At 30.2% G+C, this 24,572-nt stretch overlaps 2 protein-coding genes across 4 annotated transcripts in view; one reads left to right on the top strand and one right to left on the bottom strand.

Annotated features, from left to right (window-relative positions):
- Positions 1 to 16,860, bottom strand: part of LOC142323507 (OTU domain-containing protein 5-like) — a 44,189-nt gene extending 27,329 nt beyond the window's left edge. For 2 of the 3 annotated variants that reach the window (XM_075363250.1, XM_075363251.1), the window contains exons 1-4: positions 16,584 to 16,860; positions 7,609 to 7,778; positions 2,891 to 3,101; positions 435 to 590 (exon numbers count right to left, since the gene is read on the bottom strand). In XM_075363250.1, coding sequence (XP_075219365.1) covers positions 435 to 590; positions 2,891 to 3,101; positions 7,609 to 7,778; positions 16,584 to 16,706 — 660 coding nt within the window. In that variant the 5' untranslated portion in view covers positions 16,707 to 16,860. Of the gene's footprint in view, positions 1 to 434; positions 591 to 2,890; positions 3,102 to 7,608; positions 7,779 to 12,071; positions 12,242 to 16,583 lie in introns of all 3 variants that reach the window. The other variant, XM_075363252.1, reaches the window with a different exon arrangement.
- Positions 16,861 to 17,348: 488 nt separating this feature from the next.
- wls (Wnt ligand secretion mediator) overlaps positions 17,349 to 24,572 on the top strand; it is a 52,039-nt gene continuing 44,815 nt past the window's right edge. Inside the window, exons 1-3 of the mRNA XM_075363249.1 lie at positions 17,349 to 17,558; positions 18,713 to 18,885; positions 22,565 to 22,670. Coding sequence (XP_075219364.1) covers positions 17,453 to 17,558; positions 18,713 to 18,885; positions 22,565 to 22,670 — 385 coding nt within the window. The 5' untranslated portion in view covers positions 17,349 to 17,452. The remainder of the gene's footprint in view (positions 17,559 to 18,712; positions 18,886 to 22,564; positions 22,671 to 24,572) is intronic.

Below are 24,572 nucleotides of genomic sequence, written 5' to 3'. Positions count from 1 at the left end.
CCTCTACAATGAAATTATTTAATGTAATGTTGACTTAAGAGTTTGGTTTCTTTACAGCCAGTTAGATTCTCATTTTGTACACTGCGGTTATATTCAATCAATCTTTTCATATTTGATGTATTTTAAATAAGTTAAAAAATATTTTTAAATTTTTATATAAACATTATAAGAAAGCTACAATAATGCAGGAAACGGAAGTCTATGTTTTCAGATAATACAGTATCTTTAAAAGGAAAAATCAAGTTTAAAAACTGAAAAGTGTTTTCTTAGTTTAGTTGAAGTATTTCTTTATAAGTCATTTCTAAGTATTCATTTTTATAATGATGCATTTCCAGAGCAAATGCAAATCCTAAAATTTCATTTATCACTATAACAGCATATGCATAAGGAAATTAATAACAATAAATTAAGTGAAATACAAATAAAAGTCATACAATATAGTCCATGCAGTGCTTCCTGACAACTGCGTGCATCTCTTGATCACCATAAACTTGATCTGCAACTGCTCGAAACAAACAGGCACCGTCCTCTCCCATTTGCTTTAGAGTGAGCCCTCGTTTACGCAGCCTTTTTTCAAAAAGCCGATCTCTCTAAAATGTAATGAAATATAAAGCCCATAAAAAAATGTTATTATACATTCAATGACAACCACATGATAATTACCTTTTATATTAATATATAAAAAAAAAAAAACAAAAAAAAATACTTAATAATGCCCAAATTTGAACACCTTTTATAAATGTAAAAAATTTACAGCATTAATTTAGACATATACTTAATTTCCATCTTATTACTCCTTTTAATGCTCATTCTAAGTGACTGGCCAATGAAAGTTTCATTAAAGTCCAAGTTGTTTTACTATAAATATGTTATAATTATCCACCATCTAAATAATAGATTAATAATAAAACTGGAATTTAAATCTAATAAGAGCAATATGCTATAATGCAATTTCAGGGAGTAAAGTAGTAACAGAGAAAGTAAAATACAATGTAGAGCTTACACACAAATAAAAATGGATAGTTATTTAATCTGTAATTACACGTAAATTTCATCTGACTCATTAAAATGAAAGCATTGAAATTATTAAAAAAAAACTGACTTGTTTTATTACAATATTTTACTAAGTGCAAGTATTTAATAAAAGTTCTGTGTGAACCACACAATGCAAGTACAGTTTATATTAAAACCAATTATAGGATGCATACAGCCTGTCCACAGTAACTGCAGTAATAATATACAGTATATATAAAAACAAATGACCTGATTTAGACCATCTGTGCAACTACACATGGTCAGTGAATGGAGTTTGTGCCATTTGAAAGGGTGCATTCTAGAGTCTTAAATACCAGTCCTGCCAGATTGCAATAATAGTGCTCAAACATACACTAATCTCAGCCGTAAACAACATGGCATCTATGTAACAAAAGGCAATTTATGTTCAACAATTTAGCAGGACAGAATCCGTAATAATGGTTCGGTGTGTATTTTGACAGCGTTTCAGGATTGATTCACCATTGGCTAGGAACATTCATTGCTGGTATAAATAATTTGATGAATTGAATGTTTATGTAAGGGGAAAAGTCCAGAGCACTTCAAAGAAAAATGTACAAAGAAATGGTAACAGGGCATCCTTATCTTGAGATGCTGCAGGACTGGCCTGCATACGTAGACTCTGAATATTAACTTTTCAGCAAGGTGGGGCCCGGCAACATCAGCAAAACAGAGTTTGAAGGTTTCTAAATGAAGCATTATCTCAACACTGGATAATGTTAATCACAACACTGGATAATCTTGGGAGCCCAAGATTTGGCACAACACTTGACTTGCAATATTCACAGACATTACACCTCATGACTTTTTCTTATAGAGATATGTGAAACAAAGTGTTTATATTCCACCCTTATCTGCTGATATGGATGAGCTGAAAACCAGGATTACACCAGAAGACTGTTTGTAACACATTGCAGAAAAATTGAGCAATCGTCTTGAAGTTATCCGTGTGGCAGATGGCAAAGATATAGAATAGAAAATTTATAACTTCATAAGTAAAATTTTAAACATTTTGGAACAGTATATAATTTGTTTATAACTGCTACACACTTTTATTATGAAATACATCTGATTGAAATTGGGTCATTCTTTTTGACACACTGTAAATTATATTCGTGAGCTATTTCATTAAGCCAGACTTAAAGAAAAATATTACTCAAGTTATGTTTATGAATGTTCAATGAATCTAGAAATGTAACCGATTAATGAAGAAATGGACAGATAAACAGTTAACTATCCAGTCTTCCCTTATGGATTTTTGGTTATATACTTCGTGGTTTCTGACCATTAAAAGCACTTGGATTATTTGTCCCAAGTACATCACATATATCATTATCAATTCAAGCATGAATTGAAAGCTAGAGATTTTTAGGCAAACCTTGTGTTTTTGACTGAGATTTCTAAAATGATACTATAAAATATTTAGTTGTCATTTTTATTCTACAAATTACAGGTTTTTTTAATACCATTTCCTTAGTATCTGCACAGGACCAGTGTTTAACAATAGAAATAGCAATCAGGTTTTAGATTAAAATTTTCCTAAACAGTTTTTGATGTTTTCTATTTTTTAATTTATTCCAAAAACTATTAAGCAAAACTCTTTCTTTGTATTTATAAATGAGTAATATGCATTTTTCACACGAGCATATGAAGTATAATTTAATTCAGATCAATTTAATCTTTTTTTTATTTTATATTTTCAGCACTTTTGTCTGAGTTGGATTATAGTTTGATTTACTGAAAAATCTACAATTCTTATAACAGAACTAAATACTTAATTTGTAACAAAACAACAAAAAAAAGCAATCAGAACAAACCTTTTTTTTTAAGTACTCACTTCAAGCCATTCAGATTCTGTAATCTCTCCAACAGCTCGACTGTCATATTCATCTCCACTATTATACCCACTTCCTGAACTCTGCCCATCAAGTTTTTTATCTTCAGATAGGCTTGAAGGACCAGCTTTTGGTGATGAACTACCAGCCTTCGGAGAACTTCCACCATGTCCAACACGATCTCTATCTCGTAATTTTACACTGCGAACGACTCTACACATGTCAATCAATAAATATTATGTAAGTTAAATGGCAATGCATAATATAGGATGTTCAAAAAGTGATGCAACCTTACAGAAGAATGTTTCCTTCTTTAGTTGCAGGTTTAATAGAGGAAAAATGAGTTTACACAATACAGCAGAGAATATTCATTGTCTCCCGATAAATTAGATGAGCCAGTTATGGCCAAACCCAGAATGTCTTCACAGAAAAGTATAGTGTGGATGCACCAAACAAGTCCACCATCAAGCAGCTGTACAAGTTCCAAGAGACAAGGAATGTGGCAGATAATGCAGATCATGACTGCACGACATGATTGACGTGCAAGCTGTATATTCTGTTAGTCCCAAGAAGTCTGTGTGACGCCTATCTAGCCAGTCAGATCTCTCCATTGATAGTGCCCACACAGCAATGTGCAAATGTTTAAAGATGCATCCTTACAGAATTTGTGTTGCTCACGAGTTGTTACCTGCAGACACTGGAGAACATGTAGCTTTCTGTCAGTGGTTCATGTCATCTGTAATGCCAGATGGGGAACTTGATGATTGGTTTTGGTCTGACAAGGCATGGTTCCACCTTGATGGATATGTGAATACACAGAATTCATGGATTTGGTGTACAGAAAATCCACATCAGCTGCATGAGTCTCTTCTCCACAGACAAAAAGTGTGTTTTTGGTGTGCAATGTCACATACGCAATTCTTCATTCCATTCCTTCATAGTGAACAGCGAGCACTACATACAGATGGTACAATAATTTATAAACATTATACCTGCAGACAGGCTAGAGTACATGTGATTTCAGCAGGACAATGCTACGGCTCATACAGCCAACAATACTATGACTTTTTTGGATCAGTTTTTTAATGGACAAGTGATTTCAAAGAGGTTGTGGTCCCCTTGGTCACCTGATTTACCCCCTTCTGGGCTTTTCTTGGGTTACCTTATGGACGCTGCTTACAAAACTTATCCTCATACCATTCTTGAATTGCAGAGCAAAACTAAATGATGTGTTGCTGCAATTCCTCAACCAATGGAACAACATGTGTTTAAGAGCATGTAATGTCGTATTAAATTACATGAATTGCATAATGGAGGCACTTTCAACAACTATTGTAATTTACTCATTTTCCCATAAAGCAGCGTCAATTTTGAACATCCTACATAAACTCCTTAATAATCTAAATAGGTTAATAAGAAATTTTAACAGGCCCACAAATATTTTTCTAGAAGCTTATTTTAATAAAAGCATTATAATATCAGTTAAAATCAATTTGTTTAAAAATAGGTTGCTACATTTTCAGTTTGTCAAACATATCATACATTTTTTTTAAGTTCACTTCTGCTATTTGTTTCTAGTGAATAATCAACTTTTGTGTAGTTTTTAAATTTTAAATTGTGCAAGACTGTTTCATCTAATACAGTGTATTAGATGTAAATGTATTACATGACTATTATAACATACTGAACCATCATATAAGACAAACATTGATCTTCATTAAAAGAATGACCTCAATTGATGTGGAAAGCAAATTTTAGTCTTAGTTATTAAGCTATCTCACTAAAGTGACACACTAAAATAATTTTAAGAGGGCACTATTAACTGAAGAAGACCAGATAAAGGGTTAAGGGCTAACCACCTTGAATGGGTGCAGACAATCTTTTTAACAAAATTACGGTTTTATAAAACACAAAATTTACAATCATTCAACTACAGAAAAATTTCAGACTAAACATATAGTTAAGTCTTAGTTCTTTTAATATAAGAGCTATATTTGACTAAACATTATTTTTACTGTTGTAATAATATATAGTTTCTTAAAATTCTTATTAAGGAAATTAATATTAAGCAACAAAGTACAAAAAAAAACTAAATTCATTTTGCTACGTACCAGACTGGATGGACATGTAAAATAGGAAAAGTACAAGCATTAAACAAATTTAGGCCCATATGGCAAAACAGACATTCTAACAATATCTAACTTTACAAGGGCAGTTCGGAAAGTAATCACCGTTTAACTATAGATAAAAATATTTTACTATGTACAACTTAAAAGAATTTTTCAATGTAGTCCCCATTCAGATTCAATCATGTGTCATCTTCTTCATAAAATTCAACTGCCTGGGTACCTAGCCAACCTTTCATGGCATTTTGAAGTTTGTCATCATCATTGTAGTACTGGGATGCAAGCCATTTCTTCAAGTGAGTGAAGAGATGAAAATCACTCGGTCCTACGTCCAGGCTATATGAGGGATGATCAAGAATGTCCCATTCGAATTGATTCAGAAGTTCTTGAGTTCTTCAAGCACTGTGAGGACAAGTGTTGTCATGCAAAAAAAAAGAACACCAAATGACAGCATACTGCAATGTTTGTTCTGAATGGCTCGCCTAAGTTTCCTCAAGTTCAGAGTAGACTGTTGAAGTAATCGTTGTACCACGTTCCATAAAATCGACTAGAACTCCCTCTGCATTTCAGAAAACTGTAGCCATAACCTTCCTCGCTGACAAAGTTTGGCGGGTTTTGGCTTGCATGGAGAACTGGTATGGATCCACGCCATTAATTGTTGTTTTGTTTTGGCGTTCATGTAGGCCACCCAAGTTTCATCCTGTTACAATTCTCTTCAAAAAAACTTTCTCCTTCTATCCTTCCACTTTTAAAAATATTGGACCCACTGCCACACTACACCATCACTCATAATGTTTGGGCCATACACAGTACACAACTGACGATTACTATCTGCTTCTGAAACATTTGTGCCCAAGAAATCCTGTACAGCACACACCTAGCATTTCACAGGATTTTCTATTGCAGCACTCATTTTTTTGGTTACAAAAAGTGAACAGGCTTAAGTACACAGTTCGCTGATTCAGAGAGTACGCCGATATGTCAATGGCGGCACCACCAACACTACTATTAGTACTATGCTACAATGGAGGTTACTTTCTGAACCGCCCTCATATAAACCTACATTCCTAGGTCAACAGATTCTAGAATTTGTTGAATACCTGTACACAGATAAGAACCTGGAAAAAGTTACAATAGTTATAAGCCCCAAGCCTCACTTTAAGGACGATTCAAAATATTTCCAAGAAGTGTTAATGAAGATATTTCTACAGAACTATAAGGTAAAATAACTAATGTTCATTGCTATACAGTATCTTGAGAAGTAAATGCTAACAGAAATAACTACCAAACCGAAACCTTAATATAAATTCCACTGCATGGATGTTAATATGTTACAGAAAATAATCCAGCTATCTTCAAATGAGACAATCTGTATTTCAGGAAGAGATTTACAATCTCAGTTGATACAGAAGCAGCAATAAAATAAGATGAAGCTGCTTCCATTATTAGATTTCATAATAAGAAACATAAAGCGAGGGCAGAGGTAAATAAGCGTAAAAAAATCTTAACTTGTTATAAACTGTGTTTTTCTTTTTTACTTGTTTTAAATTTTAATCTTCAATAATAAATAAACTCTACTTTCTACTCATGTATAATAAAAAAAAGAAGTTTGCTTAATTCTTTATACATTGGTTTTCTTTAATTTTATTATTTTTTATAAAGTGGTAAGAGGGTAAATACAGACTGAAAAGGGAATGTGAAAACTAACACACTTATATTCTTCATGATTTTATAGGAAAACAATTTATGGCAAGTTTATATTGATTAACAGTTGAAATAAAATAAAAATGCAAAATATTCATTAATTACCATTATTAACTAATCTCTCAACCACATTTATCAGGAACTTTTTCACTCACTGTAACATTGTACAAAGTAACACTGGATGTAGTAGCAAACATGCAATAAGTTTAGTCCCAAAAACCTAAAATTCCTTTATTAAAGCAGTTTTCTGTAGAGAATCTATTTCTTTAGCATATTTTCATCATGAAAGTAAGCCTGTTTCTTACTTAATGAATAAAATATAAATAACTTGTATAAATCATTACATCAAAAAATCAATTACTTAAAATAATAGCTGCTACTCAAACTAAATGTTCCTATCTTTAGAGTAAAAAAAAAATATTTTTTGAAAGAAAATCTTTTTTTTTTAATGGTTGCAGTGACTACAATAAAAAAAAATTACGAATAAAAGCTTTACACAATAAGACTAACTGTACACACCATGAGTCATGAAGATTCTGATTTAAAGATAGATAGATTCTGGTTTAAAATTCTATAAATAAAAGTGTTTTTCAAGAAGAAAAAGTACCACGGACCAAAACAGAGTTAAAAGACATATAATGAGCCCAACAGTGAACAAAATAGAACCAGATTGAAAACCACATGTCTAAAAAAGTACTAATAATATGTCGTGTAGCAACTAAAACATGGTCTGGGTGATGATAATGCCGAAGTGTTTTTCGCCCACAAAAAAAACATGATAATTGATCATAAATATGCAATCAAAAGAAAATAAATTAACCAAAATATAATATATACATAACTTACTAATGCATACAATTATAGTACTTCAAAAATATTAAATTAGGCACCTATGAGGGCTAGATCTATGTCGTCTCTTGCTATGACTCGGCCCTCCTTCAAGGTTATCATAATCATAATCATCATAATGACCATGACCCGGTGAAACGTGTGATGAACGTTTTTCCTCTCTTGGCCAACACTGTGGTGAATTTAATCTCTCTTGACTCCGTTCGGATATCTGAAATCATTTAAATACAGCATTAATAAGAAAAACTAAAACTTAAAATCAATATAAGATTATATTACCAAAATATACTAGCAGAGATGCATTGTCTAAAATTTTTGACCAGCATTCTTAAGTATTTTGAAACCAAATCTTCTAAGGCTTACTTTTAACTTAAATGCTTAACAAACGTTTTCAACTCTGTACAGTTTACATCATTCAGACTAATAATTTTCCCGAAACAATCATTTCTAACATGTATATAGAAAGTGAAAATATTGTCTATGTAACTAAGAAAAACGTTTATCAATCTGAAACTGAAGGAGAGACAGAAAAGGAGTGCATTAAATTCCTTATAAAATGTAAACTTTCTCAAAAAGATCAATCTCACCACCTTGAAAACGGATAGGGATATTCCTTATATCAAGATTATTTCAACTTTTATTGGTAACAAATAGTAATCAAAATGGGAAAACCCGTACTTAAAATGTGGTACAAAAGTATATTAGATTTGAATAGTAAATTAGATTTGCTTAGTAAATGAAATATTCTTTCCTATTTCAAGAAACAACCTGCAACAATTCAACTACTGGAATCACAATTTTTAAACAAAAACTGTGCTACTGACAAAAGCTAGCTGCTTATAATTACAAACATTTTGAGATATCTAAAAAAAATTTTACAACATTTAAATTTTGGTTGGGTACATCTTAAAAATTGTAATTTTTACAGTAATTAATTTATACATTCATCATACAACCTTATTGGGGGAAAACATTCAAATTAATGTCATAGAAACTTAGTCCATAGATATAATAAACTAAATTAAGATAAACTTTACTGCAGATTACAGTAAACAAAGAAATATCGGATCATTTTATGAATTTAACTGTTCAATACGCTACCATCTGAAGCTGTTTTTTATTCCTATTAAAAAGATTTAAGACAATAATTTACACGTTATTTGTTGATAACCTAATTTACACATTGAGCAGGACTTGGAATGCAGTTTACTCATTAAAGATATGTCAAATATATTTTTAATTATTGTTTGTTAATATTTCTTCTTTATAAAAATAATTGCAAATTGATAACAATCATACTTACCATTCACATTGTTCTGTTATTCTATTCAAGCATTCATTAGCAGTTGAAAAAAACCAACACAACCATATTTCCATTATTTTTACATCCTGCAAGATAGTAAACTTCTCAGATTATTAGATGCAACCTCTCTCTCTCCTTTCTGCCCTTTCCAATTTTTTTTTGAACCAGCTACTGTCTCTGATTCCATTTGCACCATTAAGCAGGTATAGTCTCTTCATTTGGGCTGTGCTGTATACTATCAGTGGAGTCTTTTTCCTATTCAGGAATTGCACAGAAAGCCAATATCAGCTGCTGACATGGCTACAGGATAAAACAAGGACTCTTATTCATTATAAAATCTAATCTATCTAATACAGAGTGTCTGGGCAACAGGTATCCAAAAGTAATGACCTATATTTAGAAAACTAGTTATCATAATCTCTTAAATGTAGGCTCAATTGACGGGAAATATCTCCAAGATTTGTTCTGTTTAGGCTCAAGGCCAGCAAAGTACGCATATACTGGCAAGCTGACTCACAATGTAATTGTAGTTGATAGAGATGTGGACCCATCAGAAGGTTCAGTACATGCTTTGGTCAGCGAAGTTTCAATAAATACGAATGGACTTGGATACAGGAGGATCAATATTCCATTCAGTTCATAAAAGACGCTCAACATGTGCAACTAATTGAAACTTTGCTAACCAAAGCACACACTGAACCTTCTGTTATGGGGTCCACATTTCGACTGACTACAAATGCAGTGTGAGTCGGCTTGCCTGCATATGCATATTCTGATGACTGAGAGTAAACAGAACAAATCTTGGCGATATTTCCTATCGACTGACCTGCAGTTCTGCTTTTTGGATGAGTTTTTAGTAGTCTATATTTTTCTAATACAAGTAGGCAAAGTTTGAAATATTTTTTTTAAAATTTGTTTTGATAAACATTTAACATAGATCTTGCTTTGTAGTCAACATTTTAATATTGGCATTAATAAACACACAATATATAATGCTTTTTGTGCATTACAAGTACAGACCAATCATTAACTGATTCCAATATATATCCCTGGAAGACATGGTTTGGCAATAATATAACAGTTGTTTCATATCTGCTGTGCCTTTCATTCAAAATGCCATTTAATATGCAGGAAGAAAAAATCTCCTTTAAAAATTACCCAACATCCATTCTACAAGATTCTGGTATCCATAATCCAATATTTTTTCTCATTTACCTTTTTTAAAATTAAAATTAATTACATTTACAATCATGTTTAATTTGGCTTTTTATATGAAAAAGGTCTATATCTATATCTATCTGTATGATAAGTGTAACTTATAAAATAAAATATTTTGGCAATCATGATTTTAGTAAAAAAGTACTTCATATAATTAAAATACACACATATAAGTAAATACATTACATGTAAAATTTTTATAATGTCAAATTTATAAATATACATTATGTATGTAGAAATAATGATTACTATTGTTTTTACATATTGTATTGTTGATTATTTTTTTTAACTTGATATATTAGGCCACATACTTTTTCTTTAACTTCTTTTAACAAAAAATAAACTACTAAATATATCAAATAGTCATTTACAATAATGATACGAGGATAAAAAAGCAAGCTAGCTTGCAATCAACACTACTAAAACAGCAACAAATTTAATTTATTAGTCACAACACTACTCTTTAGCAGTGTAGATATTTCTGTTGTATTAGGAAGTCTATTAATAATACTTGTATCTAAACAATTGATAATTTTTGTTTTAATAGTTCTTTGAATGTTCATTCACCTTGAATTGTGTTCAATTAAAGTACTATTTAAAAATACAAAAATTTAAACCACATATAATATACAGAAGCTACTGCTTTAAGCGACAGTTACTTAATGTAATTTCAAAAAAATAAATAAATGTATGGAATAGTAAAATAGAATCAAAAACAACTATACGCAGGGATAAGACTTCTGCTTTCTATTTTAAAAAACATACAACAAAACTATACTAAATTATTAATTTGGATAATAAAAATATTAACTTATTAAATAGATACATATGTTTTATACAATTAAATAATCTTATGTAATACACAGGTATTTTTAATTAGAATTACAAATTTATTTTTTAATGGTTCCTAATGTAGAAGTGATCTAACACATGCTTTTGTAAAAAAAAAACCTCTCACCTTATTTTAGAATTTCTTCAAGGGACTTATAATTCATTTTGACAAATCAAGAGTAAGACTGCATATGAAGCAGTTCCTTGCATAATTTTTTTTATTCAGATGAGACTGAACCTTTTAACCCATAATGACCAGTTGTATGTTTATAAAAAGAAAAACTAAGAAAAAATTAAAAATCTTTAATTTATATGAGACCAAAACATATACAAGAAAAGCTAACAACTTAAAAAAAATAGAGATTTGCCACTTGACTTGAATTCAAATCACATTTGAATTGATAACGAAGTCTGTCATGACTTGACATGGGTCATAAAGTTCATCTAATGAAGTTGTTACTTCTTTACAAAAGAGATAACTTTTTTCATGTTAAATCTAAAACAATGGTTCATCAGCGCTTTTCTCTGGTGCTCAATGACTTCTAATCTTATAAATTTTTGTTAATATGTAACTCACTTTTTTGATAATTAAATGCAAGACAGTACAAGTAATTTATAGTAATTTTATAAAAGTCTGATCATCAAATTTTATTATTACATAAACCATTTACTTTGTTTCTACAATTACTTGTATTTGACTTGGAAATTGTATTGGATTTTAAGATTTCGCTCAATCTCCACATAAAAAATTGTTTTTCAATCAGCATAGACACTTAAGGTAGTATAATCATTAAAAGTAGTAGAACATTTACAAACATATTCACATTAAAACTTCATCCTTGTATATTTCAAGGTTTTTGTAAACATCAGTTGTCTGAAACTCTTACATAAAATTTTTTGACAAAAAATACAGAAAATGTTTTTCTATATCTTCTTTATAAATCATTTAATTTTACAAATTCAGGCATTTTATAAGTATTTATAATTTTAATGTAAACTCTAAAAAAATAATTCAAACTGTGTATGCCATCCCTGCCTCTTGAAAAAAATTACCAAAAGCAAATTTCACAGTTTTTCATGTTCAACTTTATTGGTAATTTTCTCATAGAAAAAAAAGAGATAGGTAAATAAACCAGTGAATCAATTTTTTACCTTGAGAAAATAGATTAAATTGCTTTTGGTTTCATCCTTCCAGGACCAGTAGTTTTTTTTGTTATGATTTGTTCTGTAAGCCCTTACAATCACAAAAATAGGTGTGCACACCATAACAAAAAAGGCCACCACAGGTAAACTGCTTATATTAAAAAAATAGTTTTAAGGTCCTGAAACATGTAAAAAACAAGTGGGTAAATTTTTTTGGAATTGTTCAAGCAACCAACTTGTTTTTTTGGGACACTTCAAATGGACTGATCCAATGGGAAAATAAAATATGATCTTCCATTGATGGTAGAGATTATAGAATTATACAAATCCATGCACTGTACACAAAATGTATAATTTTAACCTTATTTTTTTATTTAAGTGGTTACTGTGAAAAAATCTATAATTAGGTCAAATTCAAAAAAGGTTTCCATGCCAGTATGCCACGAAAGGTTTGAGGTTAGGTGAATTTCTGCAGTTCAATGACAACAGCCAAATCTTGAAGTTTCTAAAGAATTATTTAAAATACAACACTCTGTTTTAGAAAATGTTAAGAATAAGTTCCAAACTTGAAAAAATTACTTCTTTCCATCAGTAAATGCCCTTAAAATATTTAAGCTTCAAGATTGAACGTTTTGAATTACACCAATCCACTACTAGAAAGACGTTGATTTATCATTTAAACAAGTTAAGATAGTTACAGGAAGTCCTCTTTTTAAACCTAACACAAAACATAAGTAACTGCAATAATTCCAGCTTTAGTTCATCCATTCCTTTATTTAAGCTATATCCTTTAGATTGGATATTTTTATCAAAAGTAATATTCTAAAAAAGGAAATTTTCTCATGAAGTACAATAAAATCTGAGAAAAAATTCTTTGGAGATATATATATATATATACATAGTTAACGCTCAAGTAGTATTTCAGTAAAACATATAAGATGTCAACTTTTCATAATTTTAGTCAAAAAAACAAATAGTCTGGATCAAATTAAACCATAAGTTATGTTTCACTAAAAAGTAAGTATAAGTGTGGATGGTGTTGGTAAGAAAGATAAATACTGATTTCTTGTATCACTGAATAGTAATAATAATAGTTATAGTAATAATGATAAAACTGTACATTATATTATTGGAGAGGTTTCTAAATGGTAATTCACATAATTCATTTATTATAATGTGAGAAAATATCCTACCGATCAACGGGAAGCAAAATTATTCTTTGTCAATAGTTACAATAGACTTTGCAGGCATGTTTGGTTGAAAGGCAGTTCGTTGAGAAAGTGAACCCAAGAGGATTCAAATCAAGACATCAAAGGGTGGGATTTTCTCAAGACATGGAAAAGAAGAAGAACCCTCTACTTATGTCTTAACTATGAAGCAGAGCTATCTGAGGGAATGTTTTAAATTATACCACATCAAAGATAATTTCTACAATAAGCAGAAGAAATATCTATTCTTACTGAAATTAGAACATTTTTGAATAATGTATTCACATTATAGCTCATATTATTGCAAAATAATGTAATTTTAAAAAGGTCAAAGAAACAATGAACCCCAGTAAAAAAAATTATTTAGGGCTTTAATGAGTGAAAAAAAATTACTATGTTGAAGGGATAAGAAGCATGGTACTTTTAAAATTGTGTAGCAAAAAATCCTGTCATTAACTTAAAACTGGTTGGCTGCTACTGCATTCATCTAGAAAAGTAGCTGAATAAGTGTTACTGATACCCAACATGAGAAATGATCAACTGAGGCCTCAACTGCAGTTCTTGAATCTTACTCACTTAAAAAAAAAAGAAAATTCTATCAGTACAATTCATTCAATTATTCCTCTCAAACTGAGTTGCCATAAAACATGAGAAAGTTATATTTCAAGACAGCTTACTATCAAGCATAAACAAACCATACTTTACTTTATGCTATAATCCTGTAGATTTTTTGGAATCAAATTAATCAAATAATCCTGTAGAATTTCTAGAACTTGCAATGAAGCTGGATCCACTGGAATTGAAGCATGGAGTAGAACATCCTAGTTCCTCATGTAGGAAAGAATTCAAGACCTTCCATCCATCAGTCAAGTGATGCTAATGATATTTTGTTATTCCAAGTTTACAATTTTGTGATTTTTTTTTGTTGGAAGGACAGAGTGGTATCAAGAACAATCCTTGAAAGTGGTATCAAGGTATCCTTGAAAATTAAGTCAAGGCTACAATGCTTAACAAAAGTAATAACAGAGAAAAAAAACAGTTTACTGAGAAAATATCCTTTTTTCTGGGTAATGGTTGTACATTGCAAAATCAACACTTCAATTGAATTGACTGTGAATCTACCTTACACTCCAAACCTTGTGCAGACATATAAACATGTATTTTATTCTTATTGGTAATCATAGTATATTACAGACATCATATCAGGAACAGGTAGGTATGCTCCTCCACAGATTTAAGAAGGTTTGGGATCCAAGAAGTCTCAGTACAAAGTTTCTTGGGCCCAAAGAAGTTTCAACATTTTATTTTACTTTGTCACTCAAGTTTACATAATACAAAAAAATAAACAGAAACAAATGTACAAAACTAGTTGACTTCATAAAAATAATTATTTGGTCTTGGAACAATAAAAGTACAAGAGTGATTGTTGAAAGAAACAATTGTAACTGGGAAGTATTACAAGTTGTTTTATATTTTAACATACTGAATGACTTAGAAGAAAGGACCAGTGTGAATTATTAGTAGCATTTTTACTTTTCTTGTATGGTATTATATGTAATTTCTTGTAATGGTATTAGAGTAGCTATACTAATTTCAATCATAAACTGTTTTCTAAACAGTTTTACAATTATAGGATTTATGCATTCTTTGTATATCCTTAAGATAAATAAATCATAGGTAATACAGATATTTAGATGACTTCTAGAATATATATAATTCATCAAAGACCGCCTTATTACAACCAGGTAATAAATACTGTTGCCCTTATTGTCAACATTACTCATTACATTTACAGTAATGCAATATCCGATTTAATTTTTTTTATAGCTCTATTTGGTAATGACACTGCTATCTACTGTAAAATTAAAAAAGATTTAATCATAATTAATTTAATGCATTATTGAGACTTCACGTTTGTCAGAGAGAGAGCACATCTTACAATAACCTACACAAAACAGATGAAAGCCACATCAGCTGTTGCTCATAATTTTCATATGAGACAAGAAAGACCATCGAGATATAGACAATACGATGTAATTTTGGAAGAAATTATGAAATTTTGCATTGCTACTAAATAAATAATACATATATATTCATTTAAGATTAACAGACAGCAAATGTTTTTGGGCAATTAAAAAATAAAACGATTGCCAATAATTACTTAAATTATTAGCAGTCACTGAAAAATACAAATGGGTAATGCCATAATTGTGTGTGAAAAAATTTATTGACGTTTATTTTCACTTTCAATATAAAATACAACTAGAAGAAAAATGCAGCTTAACAGGAAAGGTCTTTTCACAATTAATCAATACAGGCAAGGCTTAAAAACATTGAGAAGTTATTCAATTACAGTTTTTATAATATAATTTAATCTGAATTATATAATACTGACATTTTATGATAAAGAGTATTCAACATTTACTACTTAATTCTGTATGTTGAAGATTCTTTATATAATTGAGAATATTTACAATAATAAATGATATATAATTATTTAAATGAATCTTTCACATTATAGTTTTAACTACCTCACCATTTGATAAATTTTTGTCCATTTATTCACTTATTTATTCTTTACAAAATATTTTGTAAATGTGATGAGACAAAAAGGACATAATTCTGTATATTTTTTGTGATCTCCCAATAAAAAAATAACACACTAAACAAAGTTTCAATTTCTTTTATTCATTAATTTTATTATTTCATCTTTCCTATAAAAAATATAAGCATAATTCACGCATGAAAAAGTAATAAATAAACAGCAGATACTGATCAAGAGATTCATATAAGTTAGTGACAACAGGAAAAACTACTTTACTCACAAATCTTTCCCAAATTACCTACACTTTTTAATAAACTATCAGTAACTACCATTACAAATATATCAGGAGTTTATGTACACCATTAATTGGATAAATAAACATAGCAACATAGTTTCAATAAATATGACAAGTATATATTCACCGGCAATACCAGGGGAAATGAAAGATTCTGTTAAAATACATCTTTCACACAAAAGAAACTGTACTAAAATGACCTTTGCAACAATCAAACCAGCATTCCAAATAAAAGTAACCAAATATACTCAGTACAATTTGGGATGGGTACAAATTAATACAAGTGAACAACTGATAAGGTCACAGCTTTTACACTCAAATTAATAAAATTTTTAAAAGTACTGAATACACGCATGGCAGCCATAACCTAAAAAAAAAACGAAAACACAATCTACTTATTCGCTACAACAGATATTCAAAAGTTATCACCTACTGCTAAAACTTAAAGAAAGATTATATTTTAATTCAATTACCTGATTTGTTAAAGAATTCACGGGTAATCCATGGGCATGAGAACCTCCATGATGAGTTGGAGCATCAGATGTTTCTTCAGATGACTTTCCTTGCAAAGACTTTTTCTTTGATAGAATCGTCATCTTTACGTTTCACTAACAATTTACCATTTTTAAAATTAATGAACACACAAAAAGCTATCAACAACTACAATTTAGAAAAACATATACGTATAAATTAATTTTTTACTTCGACCACAGACGAGCCAGCTTCTTCCTTATGAACTACGACATACAATCACATATATACATGACGTCACATATCCAAAGACATTCAAATTAAAATGCTGCTTAAGCATTATTTATATTACTATCGGCCTTGTTTATTCATAACGATCTGAAATTTATTATGTGCGTGTGTTTGTTGTATAAAATATTTTGTAAATGCCCAACATTTATCACGTTAAACATTGACCAAGTTTACTATTTAAAATTTATTTATAAAATAGTAAGAATATTATCTTACTCATTCCTTATGTATTGCATGTTGTATATAATACATATTTATGTGCCGATCTAGTTAAAATATTATTTTTTTATATATCGACATAAAAAATATACAGCATAAATACAAGTTGCCGGCGCAAAGTGATGTTAAGCAAAACTGTTATTACCTTCGGTTAGATCAAAGAAGAATTTGCTTTAAAAATTCTAATCTTATGAATACCATAGTAAACATGAAATCAAGCCTGTTACACTATTAATAATATCGGTGGATCAGGCGGGTAGTGGTTATGTTTACGCTTGTTTCGGTGGTTGTGAGTTTATCTGCAGCGTTTTTTGTATTTTACGTGAACTATTAATTGGACAAGTGCGGCGACTCTTTTATAATGCCGGGAGCAATAATAGAAAATCTAAGCGGCAGAAAGCTAGCAGTATTAGTTATTATTTTATTAATATGCCAGTTTACTTGTTTCATGATTGGAGGTCTTATTGGTAAGAGAAGCCATTGTACCCTACAGTAGCAAACTATTGTAAGATAAGGGTTGTTAAGTAGAAACTTCTTAAAGTATTCTTGTGAAGACTGTAAGCTTAGGAGTTATTGAGAAATTTCCTCAATAAACCTACTTTCTACTAAGATTTTATTATGTAGTAGACAACCAAAAAGTTATCGTTTTTTTCACATTTTTTGTACTAGTGATTAATTTAATCATTTTTTAATATTGTGTAAAAACACAATCCAGCTTATTCAAGTTACTTATACGATCTTTAATATAAGTAATGGTGGTATTCTCTTTGTCCATCTTCCACTTGCTTTTGGTCTGTACATTTAAAGAAATTATAGATTATCAAATTTTTTTACGTTTGTAAATATTTTGTGATATTTTCATTTTGTAGGTAGCAATGACTAGGTACTATATCAAACCCATACATTTAAATATGATGGCTAATTTGTAAGTTCTAAATGTGAGCACTGATTATATATCAGTCTGTTCCACAGCACTCTGTTTAGCATTTTGTTCTGGGTGACATTTTTTGTTGTCTACTTTAAAGGCTGGTCTTTGTCAGCATGCTAGTTTTATAAACTTTTGACTTGCCAGTTCTTGCATATAATTTGCTAATATAAAGTAGATAGATAACAAGTTATTTTTGATAGCTTTACTCTGTTTACTGTGTTCCATTGTGATGACACGGAAAAATATTTGATATAAAGTTATTGTCAAATTCTTTTCAGTTTTATATTTAGTACTTCATTACCGTGTTGTTTAAATGAAGACCCTTTTACTTCTAAGGACCAAAAACAATACATAAATCTTCAATTTAGCACCATAACTAATTTCAAAAATGTGTTATAAGATATGTAGCATATCTTATATCCTTGTGATATAATATACATTAGGATATGTAGCATATCTTATATCCTTGTTATATGATATACAGTAAGATATGTAGCATATAATGTTATTATATGATATGCTACATTAATTTAAATATAGCTGTGAATTCACTCATTGCATAAATTTATCTTACAAAAAACGTTTTTTGTATGTTTTAAATTTTTATTTTGAGAATTTATAGTAAAGCTCATTTTAAGAAAACTAATTATAATTTTACTGTTATTTATTGTTATTTCTTTGCTTTGTTAACAGCCCCAACTCCTTCAAATGCTGATATGGTATTGGCCACCAAATGCCGTGATCCAGGTAATAACTCTGATTCATGGTTTTATGTCAGAGGTAAAGGATCTTGTAAAACTGTGACTTTGGGTAACTATGCAGCAAATGATATGCGTATGGAAAATCAAATTGTATTTGCCTTTCAGGTCTGTTACATTTGTATATCTATTAATGTTTAGTTTTTATTTTGCATATCAGGGCCATTCAATAAATATGAGAAAAAAACATTTTGTAAAAAATATAAGATAAACTTAGCTAATAATAACACTGACAAATTAGCTAAAATGTCCTTCCTCGTTCGGCCTATTTTCAATATTTGTTACTTTATAGTTGTCATCTCTTTCATCTAATCAAACAAGTTCTGTTAAGAAACATTTTTAAAGTAATAGCAAAGTGAAAATTCAGGCATAAGTTTGGCTGGTGTTCAAGAAAAGTTAATTTTTCTGTATTGCAAGGCATGGTTTAAAAGTAAGAGCTGATGAGTTATAAATAGCGATTGGCAACACTCATTGGTTCATGCATGCACAATAGTTTTTAAGTGGTCTGTTGGGCATCTAACTGCCACATTGTTGTACGTTGAACTGATAGCAATTTGTTGTTTGCCTTTATAAAACAGTGTGTTAAAATAAGTATGTTAGTAACAAATCCTGCCAGTTGTAAAATTTGATCAAATTTCTAAACACAAGAGGATATAATGCTGCTAAAATTCACCATCAATTGTTTGAAATATGTAGGCCTGCTGCAATGAGTGAAGGAAAAGCGAGGGAATGGTGTGAGTTTAGTTCAAATGTTCACGATGAACAGAGAAGTGGTAAGCGTAGTGTCTGGACTGATGATCTTGTTGAACGTGTGAATGCAAAAGTGAGAAAATTGTTTCTTTATGATTAGCAATATTTCTCTAGAATTTCCAGAAGTTTCAAAGACAATATTGTTGGGGATTGTAATTGATACTCTTGGCTATTGTAAACTGTGTGCTCAGTGGGTGCCAAAAATGTTGACAAGTGCTCACAAAGATCACAGAATGACATCTGTACTTCCTTTTCTTGACTACTTTAACTACAAAGGAGACAAATATTTTCTCCGTATTGTCACTGGTGATGAAATGTGGATTTCATACATCAACACTGACATGAAACACCAATCCATGCAGTAGCATCATTCCAGTTCACCTAAACCAAAAAGATTTAAACAAACCAATTATCAAAGGAAAATCAGGGCAACTGTATTCTGGGACCAAAAGGGGGGGGTGAGCTTTTGATTGATTTATTGGAATGTGGAATATCCATCACATCACAAGTCTATTGTGAAATACTTTCTAAACTGCTTCGTACTATTCAAAATGTAAAACAGAGAATGCTGAGATCAGGAATTGTTTTTCTTCATGATAACGGATTTCCACACACGGTCCATGTACAACAGAAACAATTTAAAAATTTGGATAGTTGATTTTTTATCATCCCCTTACAGTCCTGATCTCGCACCCAGTGACTACCATCTCTTCCTACACCTCAAAAACTGGCTTGGTGTCTCAACAATTTGAGAACGTGAAGAGTTAAAAATCTTGGTGCAAAAGTGACCGTAATCCCAGGTGGCTGAAGTTTATGCAGTAGGTTTGGAGATGCTTGTTTCACGATATCAAAAGTATTTGTAATGAAATTGTGATAATGTACAAAGATAAAGTAAATATGTACATATTTGAAACGATTAATAAGTTTTTTATTTTTTTCAACCTTTCTCATTTTTTTACTGATTGCCCCTACTTTTGAACCGCGCCATCTAGAATAAGAAAAGTAAAAAATCATGGGGCAGTTGTATAACTTTAATGGAAGACTGTTAAGTATTAAACTAGATTAAAAGTGTGTAAATCTTTAAGAAGTGACAAATTTAGTGATTGTGTAGTAAATAATAACTGCAGTATCAAGGGTTGTGTCTAATTATTGAGTGACCCTTGTAGTTATAGCTGAGATATAATGTCTTAACATGTGATAATGTTTTCATATCTTATACATATCACTTTTTGTTTTGTATACTTTTATTTTGTAGGTACCTCATAATAATAACAGTTTTTCACTTGTGTTCACACCATATTTAAAGGATGCTGTGTGTTTCTGTTTAATGTAAAAAGTTCTGGTCATCTCTGAGAAATTGCATCAGAACTGTTGAACTCGGTTGTTCTATGAAAACTAACTTATGTGGCTGTCAGCCATTTTCATTTTGTTTTTAATTGACATCTATTTTCCTGGATGCTGTGCATTATGTGTTCCAAGAATATTATCTATTATTACAAAAAAATGTATTATTTATCAATTTGAAAAGGACATTCTTAAGTAAAAAAGCATGAAATTAGTAATGGCAGTTTTTTTGTGGATTTGTAACACTCTTTGATGATGGAATATGGATTCTGTGTAAAATGTACACTGAAATATTTATATGGTCCCATGAATTTCAGTAAAAATCCAATATTAGTTTCCACTTAAAGGGTGGAACCTGGTTAACAAGAAAACAGTATTGATATCTCTTTTGTTAATGGAAATGTTTTGTCAGCTGCATAATATCATTCAAAAAAAAAAATTTATATTTAATTTGTTTCATTACGTACAAATTTTATTTCAATATTCAATTTACCCTGCAGAAAAAAAAATTCTTGTGGCAGTATTATGTAATAATTAATTTGTTTTTCTGCCTGCTCTATATTACACATATTTTTATTGTTTTACTTGTAAACTGGCACATTTTAAATTATGTGTAGTTTATCAATTAACAATTATAAAAAACAATAGACTAATCAAAACATTTATGGTTTCCATTTTTTTCACCTTATTAACAATTACTGTAGTAAGTTCATATTTTGTAAATGACAGCTTAAAACAGTTCACATCTGACCATCCCAAACTGCCAAAGATGAAAATGACTTGAATGATGGAATTACATCAGTGACAGTATAACAGATGTAACCATTATGAAAATTAATTCTATAATGCAGCATTATCGAGCATAGCAGATTTATTTTGAAGTTATTTACTGCTTACAAAGTTTCCATACAAATTGTTTTAGTTGTTTCTGTTGTGTTTGATTTATGGTAAAAACTAATCCTAACCCATTAATTGTTTATAAGAATCCTCTTCCTAACACAGTCCAAAATAATTTATTTAAAATAATTGTTGTGTAATACATCTCGAGTAGTAACTGCAAAGAAAAAAATTGGACTAGTAAAATTAACATTGTTATCAATCATCATCTGCTAACCTTATGTTTTATTGATTTAGTATCTAGAAGTTCAGCAGTTGCCATTAAAAAAATTATTATCCATTGCATTATTATAATTTTATTATGTTTATTTTAAAAGTATAATTTGTGTATTAGTGTTGAATCAGTAAAGGACAAAAAACCTATGTACAAATTCACTTGAAGTGTTTTGGTAAAAGAAAAATGTATCAACTTACTTCACATTTCATATTTTCTATTTACATTGTTTATGAGAAGTTTAATTCGCTATTTGTTGTCAGTTAATTTCCAATTATGTTTATTTTTGTAGAATCATTTTTTGGAATCCATACCAAAAAGTTATTAAAAAAAATTAAAATGGCATATGTAATTTTTAATTTAAATTTACACATGTTAATGTGTGGAAATATAAAAATGTGCAGAAAATGCATTAATTTATATGGAATTTATGTTATTACAGTGGAGAAGCAATTTATCAAAGTATTTTCAGACTGTTTATTTATTTATTTTTTTCTACTTTGAAATTATAATATTAATAACAAATTATTAATTGATATTTCATTGTTAATGTTGTTGTTTCATTATTAATTTTTTTTTCAGATTCCAACTCCACGAGACAGCATTACTCTTGATTATTCTCGATGGCAGCAGAATCTTATTGGAATAATACAAGTTGATGTTAAATATTTCCCACAGACTGAAATGGGTAAATTTTTTTTTTTACTTTTCTGTCACTTAAATACCCATTCAATTTTTTTTTTATAATTTCTAAAATGGCTTACATTCAATTATTGATGTATTTACATTTCATTCATGTAAATTTAACTCTATATTTCATTTGACTATCTTGCCATGAATATAGTTGTAACCATTGAGCCAAAGATTATTGTTTTTACCTGATGGATTAATTTAGAGTAATTAAAAAGTTGACATGATTTTTTTTAAAAAAAGGTTTAAAACTTGTATGCTTCTTTGAAAGTGAATAATTTTTAAATACTATAATGCTATTTTTTAATGATGTGTCATAGGCTGTTTGGTGGGTAGGTGAGCCATTGTGAAGGGGAACACGCTAGGCAATGTTGGCCTTGAAAGCCAACTGTAAACTGGTATGACAAGCTAAACTTAACAGAGATGCCAAACTTCACTCTTTTAATAAGCAACCTATTTTATTGGCTGTTTTGAAAGTTGGATCTTATTGTGTTCTGTTCTCTAATACACCAAAATAGTACTTTTTAATAGAAAAATAGCACTTTTCAGAACTTTGATTAAAGCCATAAAGTGTATTTTTACTTAAATAGTATTTACGGTGCATTTGCTTTTTTTTTGTGTTTTGTAATGAGTTCTGAAAGTAGAAGAGAATGACAGAGAACTCATCCCATTCAGTCAAAGTCCTTATCTGGTAAAGGTGTTACATTACAATCACAAGCAAGAAAAATGGTTATTTCAGGTAGGCAATTTTTTGAGGATGAAGCGAAAAGCATGACTGAAAACAACACTCCACTAGTCCCTTTCACCAGTGTAAGAGACCGAACTGCAAAAGCACTAAACATAGCAAAATATACCGTATCTCGGATAGCAATGGAGAAGATAAACAATTTTGTCACTTCAGGAAAATGTAGATCACAGGAACCAATGGTAACAAAAATGGATACCTTTCAACAAGATGCAGTTTGTCGCCATATTTATGGATATTATGCAAGAAAAGAGCCCAACCCTACACAAAGTACTGGTGACACTAAAACAATGCAGTTTATTTTATGGCAGTTATTTGCTTTATAAAGTTATGCTTGAGTTTGAGTACAAAAAATAAACAGGTTTAAATTATTGTTAGAACGAACAGATATAATTATCCTAAGGGCAGAATTTTTAAGACAGATTAGTAAAATAAATTTGATGGAAGTGGTCTGGATTGATGAAATGTGGGTGAATGCCGGTCAGTCATTGAGTAACGGATGGACAGAAAACACTATTGATGGAACAAGCACGGTACCGACTGGTAAAGGAGGAAGTCTAATTCTTTGCCATGCTGGGACATCAGTGGGTTCCATAAATGAAGCTGCTCTTCTCCTTACGTTGAAAACGACAGGAGAGTATCATGAAGAAGTGGCTCATGTCAGATTCAAGAGATGGTTTGAGAAACATTTCCTTCCTAACATTCACCCAAGCAGCATTATCATTGTGGATAATGCTCCTTACTGTAGCGTACAAGTGGATAAGGCACTGACTAATGCAAGTCATAAAGACCAAATTGTAAACTGTCTACAATGGGGTGGGTTTGAAGTTGATCAGACACTGACCTAGGGAGCATTATAAAAATTGTTGCCAAGTATAAACTGCATATACACAGTTATGTAATTAATAAACTTGCCAGAATCAGCAGGCATAAAGTACTTTGGCTCCCGCCATACCATTACCATTTCAACCCTAAAGAATTGGTGTGGTCTCAAGTTAAAAGGTATGTGGCAGTGAATAACTAAAGTTTTACAATTTTGGAAGTGGAAATGTTGACAAAAGAAGGAGTAAGTAGAGTAATGGATAAAGAATGGAAAAGCTGTGTGCAATATATGGGAGAAGAAATAAAACATGCAAAGAAAGAGAATCCAATTTT

The sequence above is a fragment of the Lycorma delicatula genome, chromosome 4, assembly GCF_047948215.1.
Source record: "Lycorma delicatula isolate Av1 chromosome 4, ASM4794821v1, whole genome shotgun sequence".
Taxonomy (NCBI): Eukaryota; Metazoa; Arthropoda; class Insecta; order Hemiptera; family Fulgoridae; genus Lycorma; species Lycorma delicatula.
Note: the sequence above shows the minus strand (reverse complement) of the source record. Positions and strands in the feature narration are given on the sequence as shown.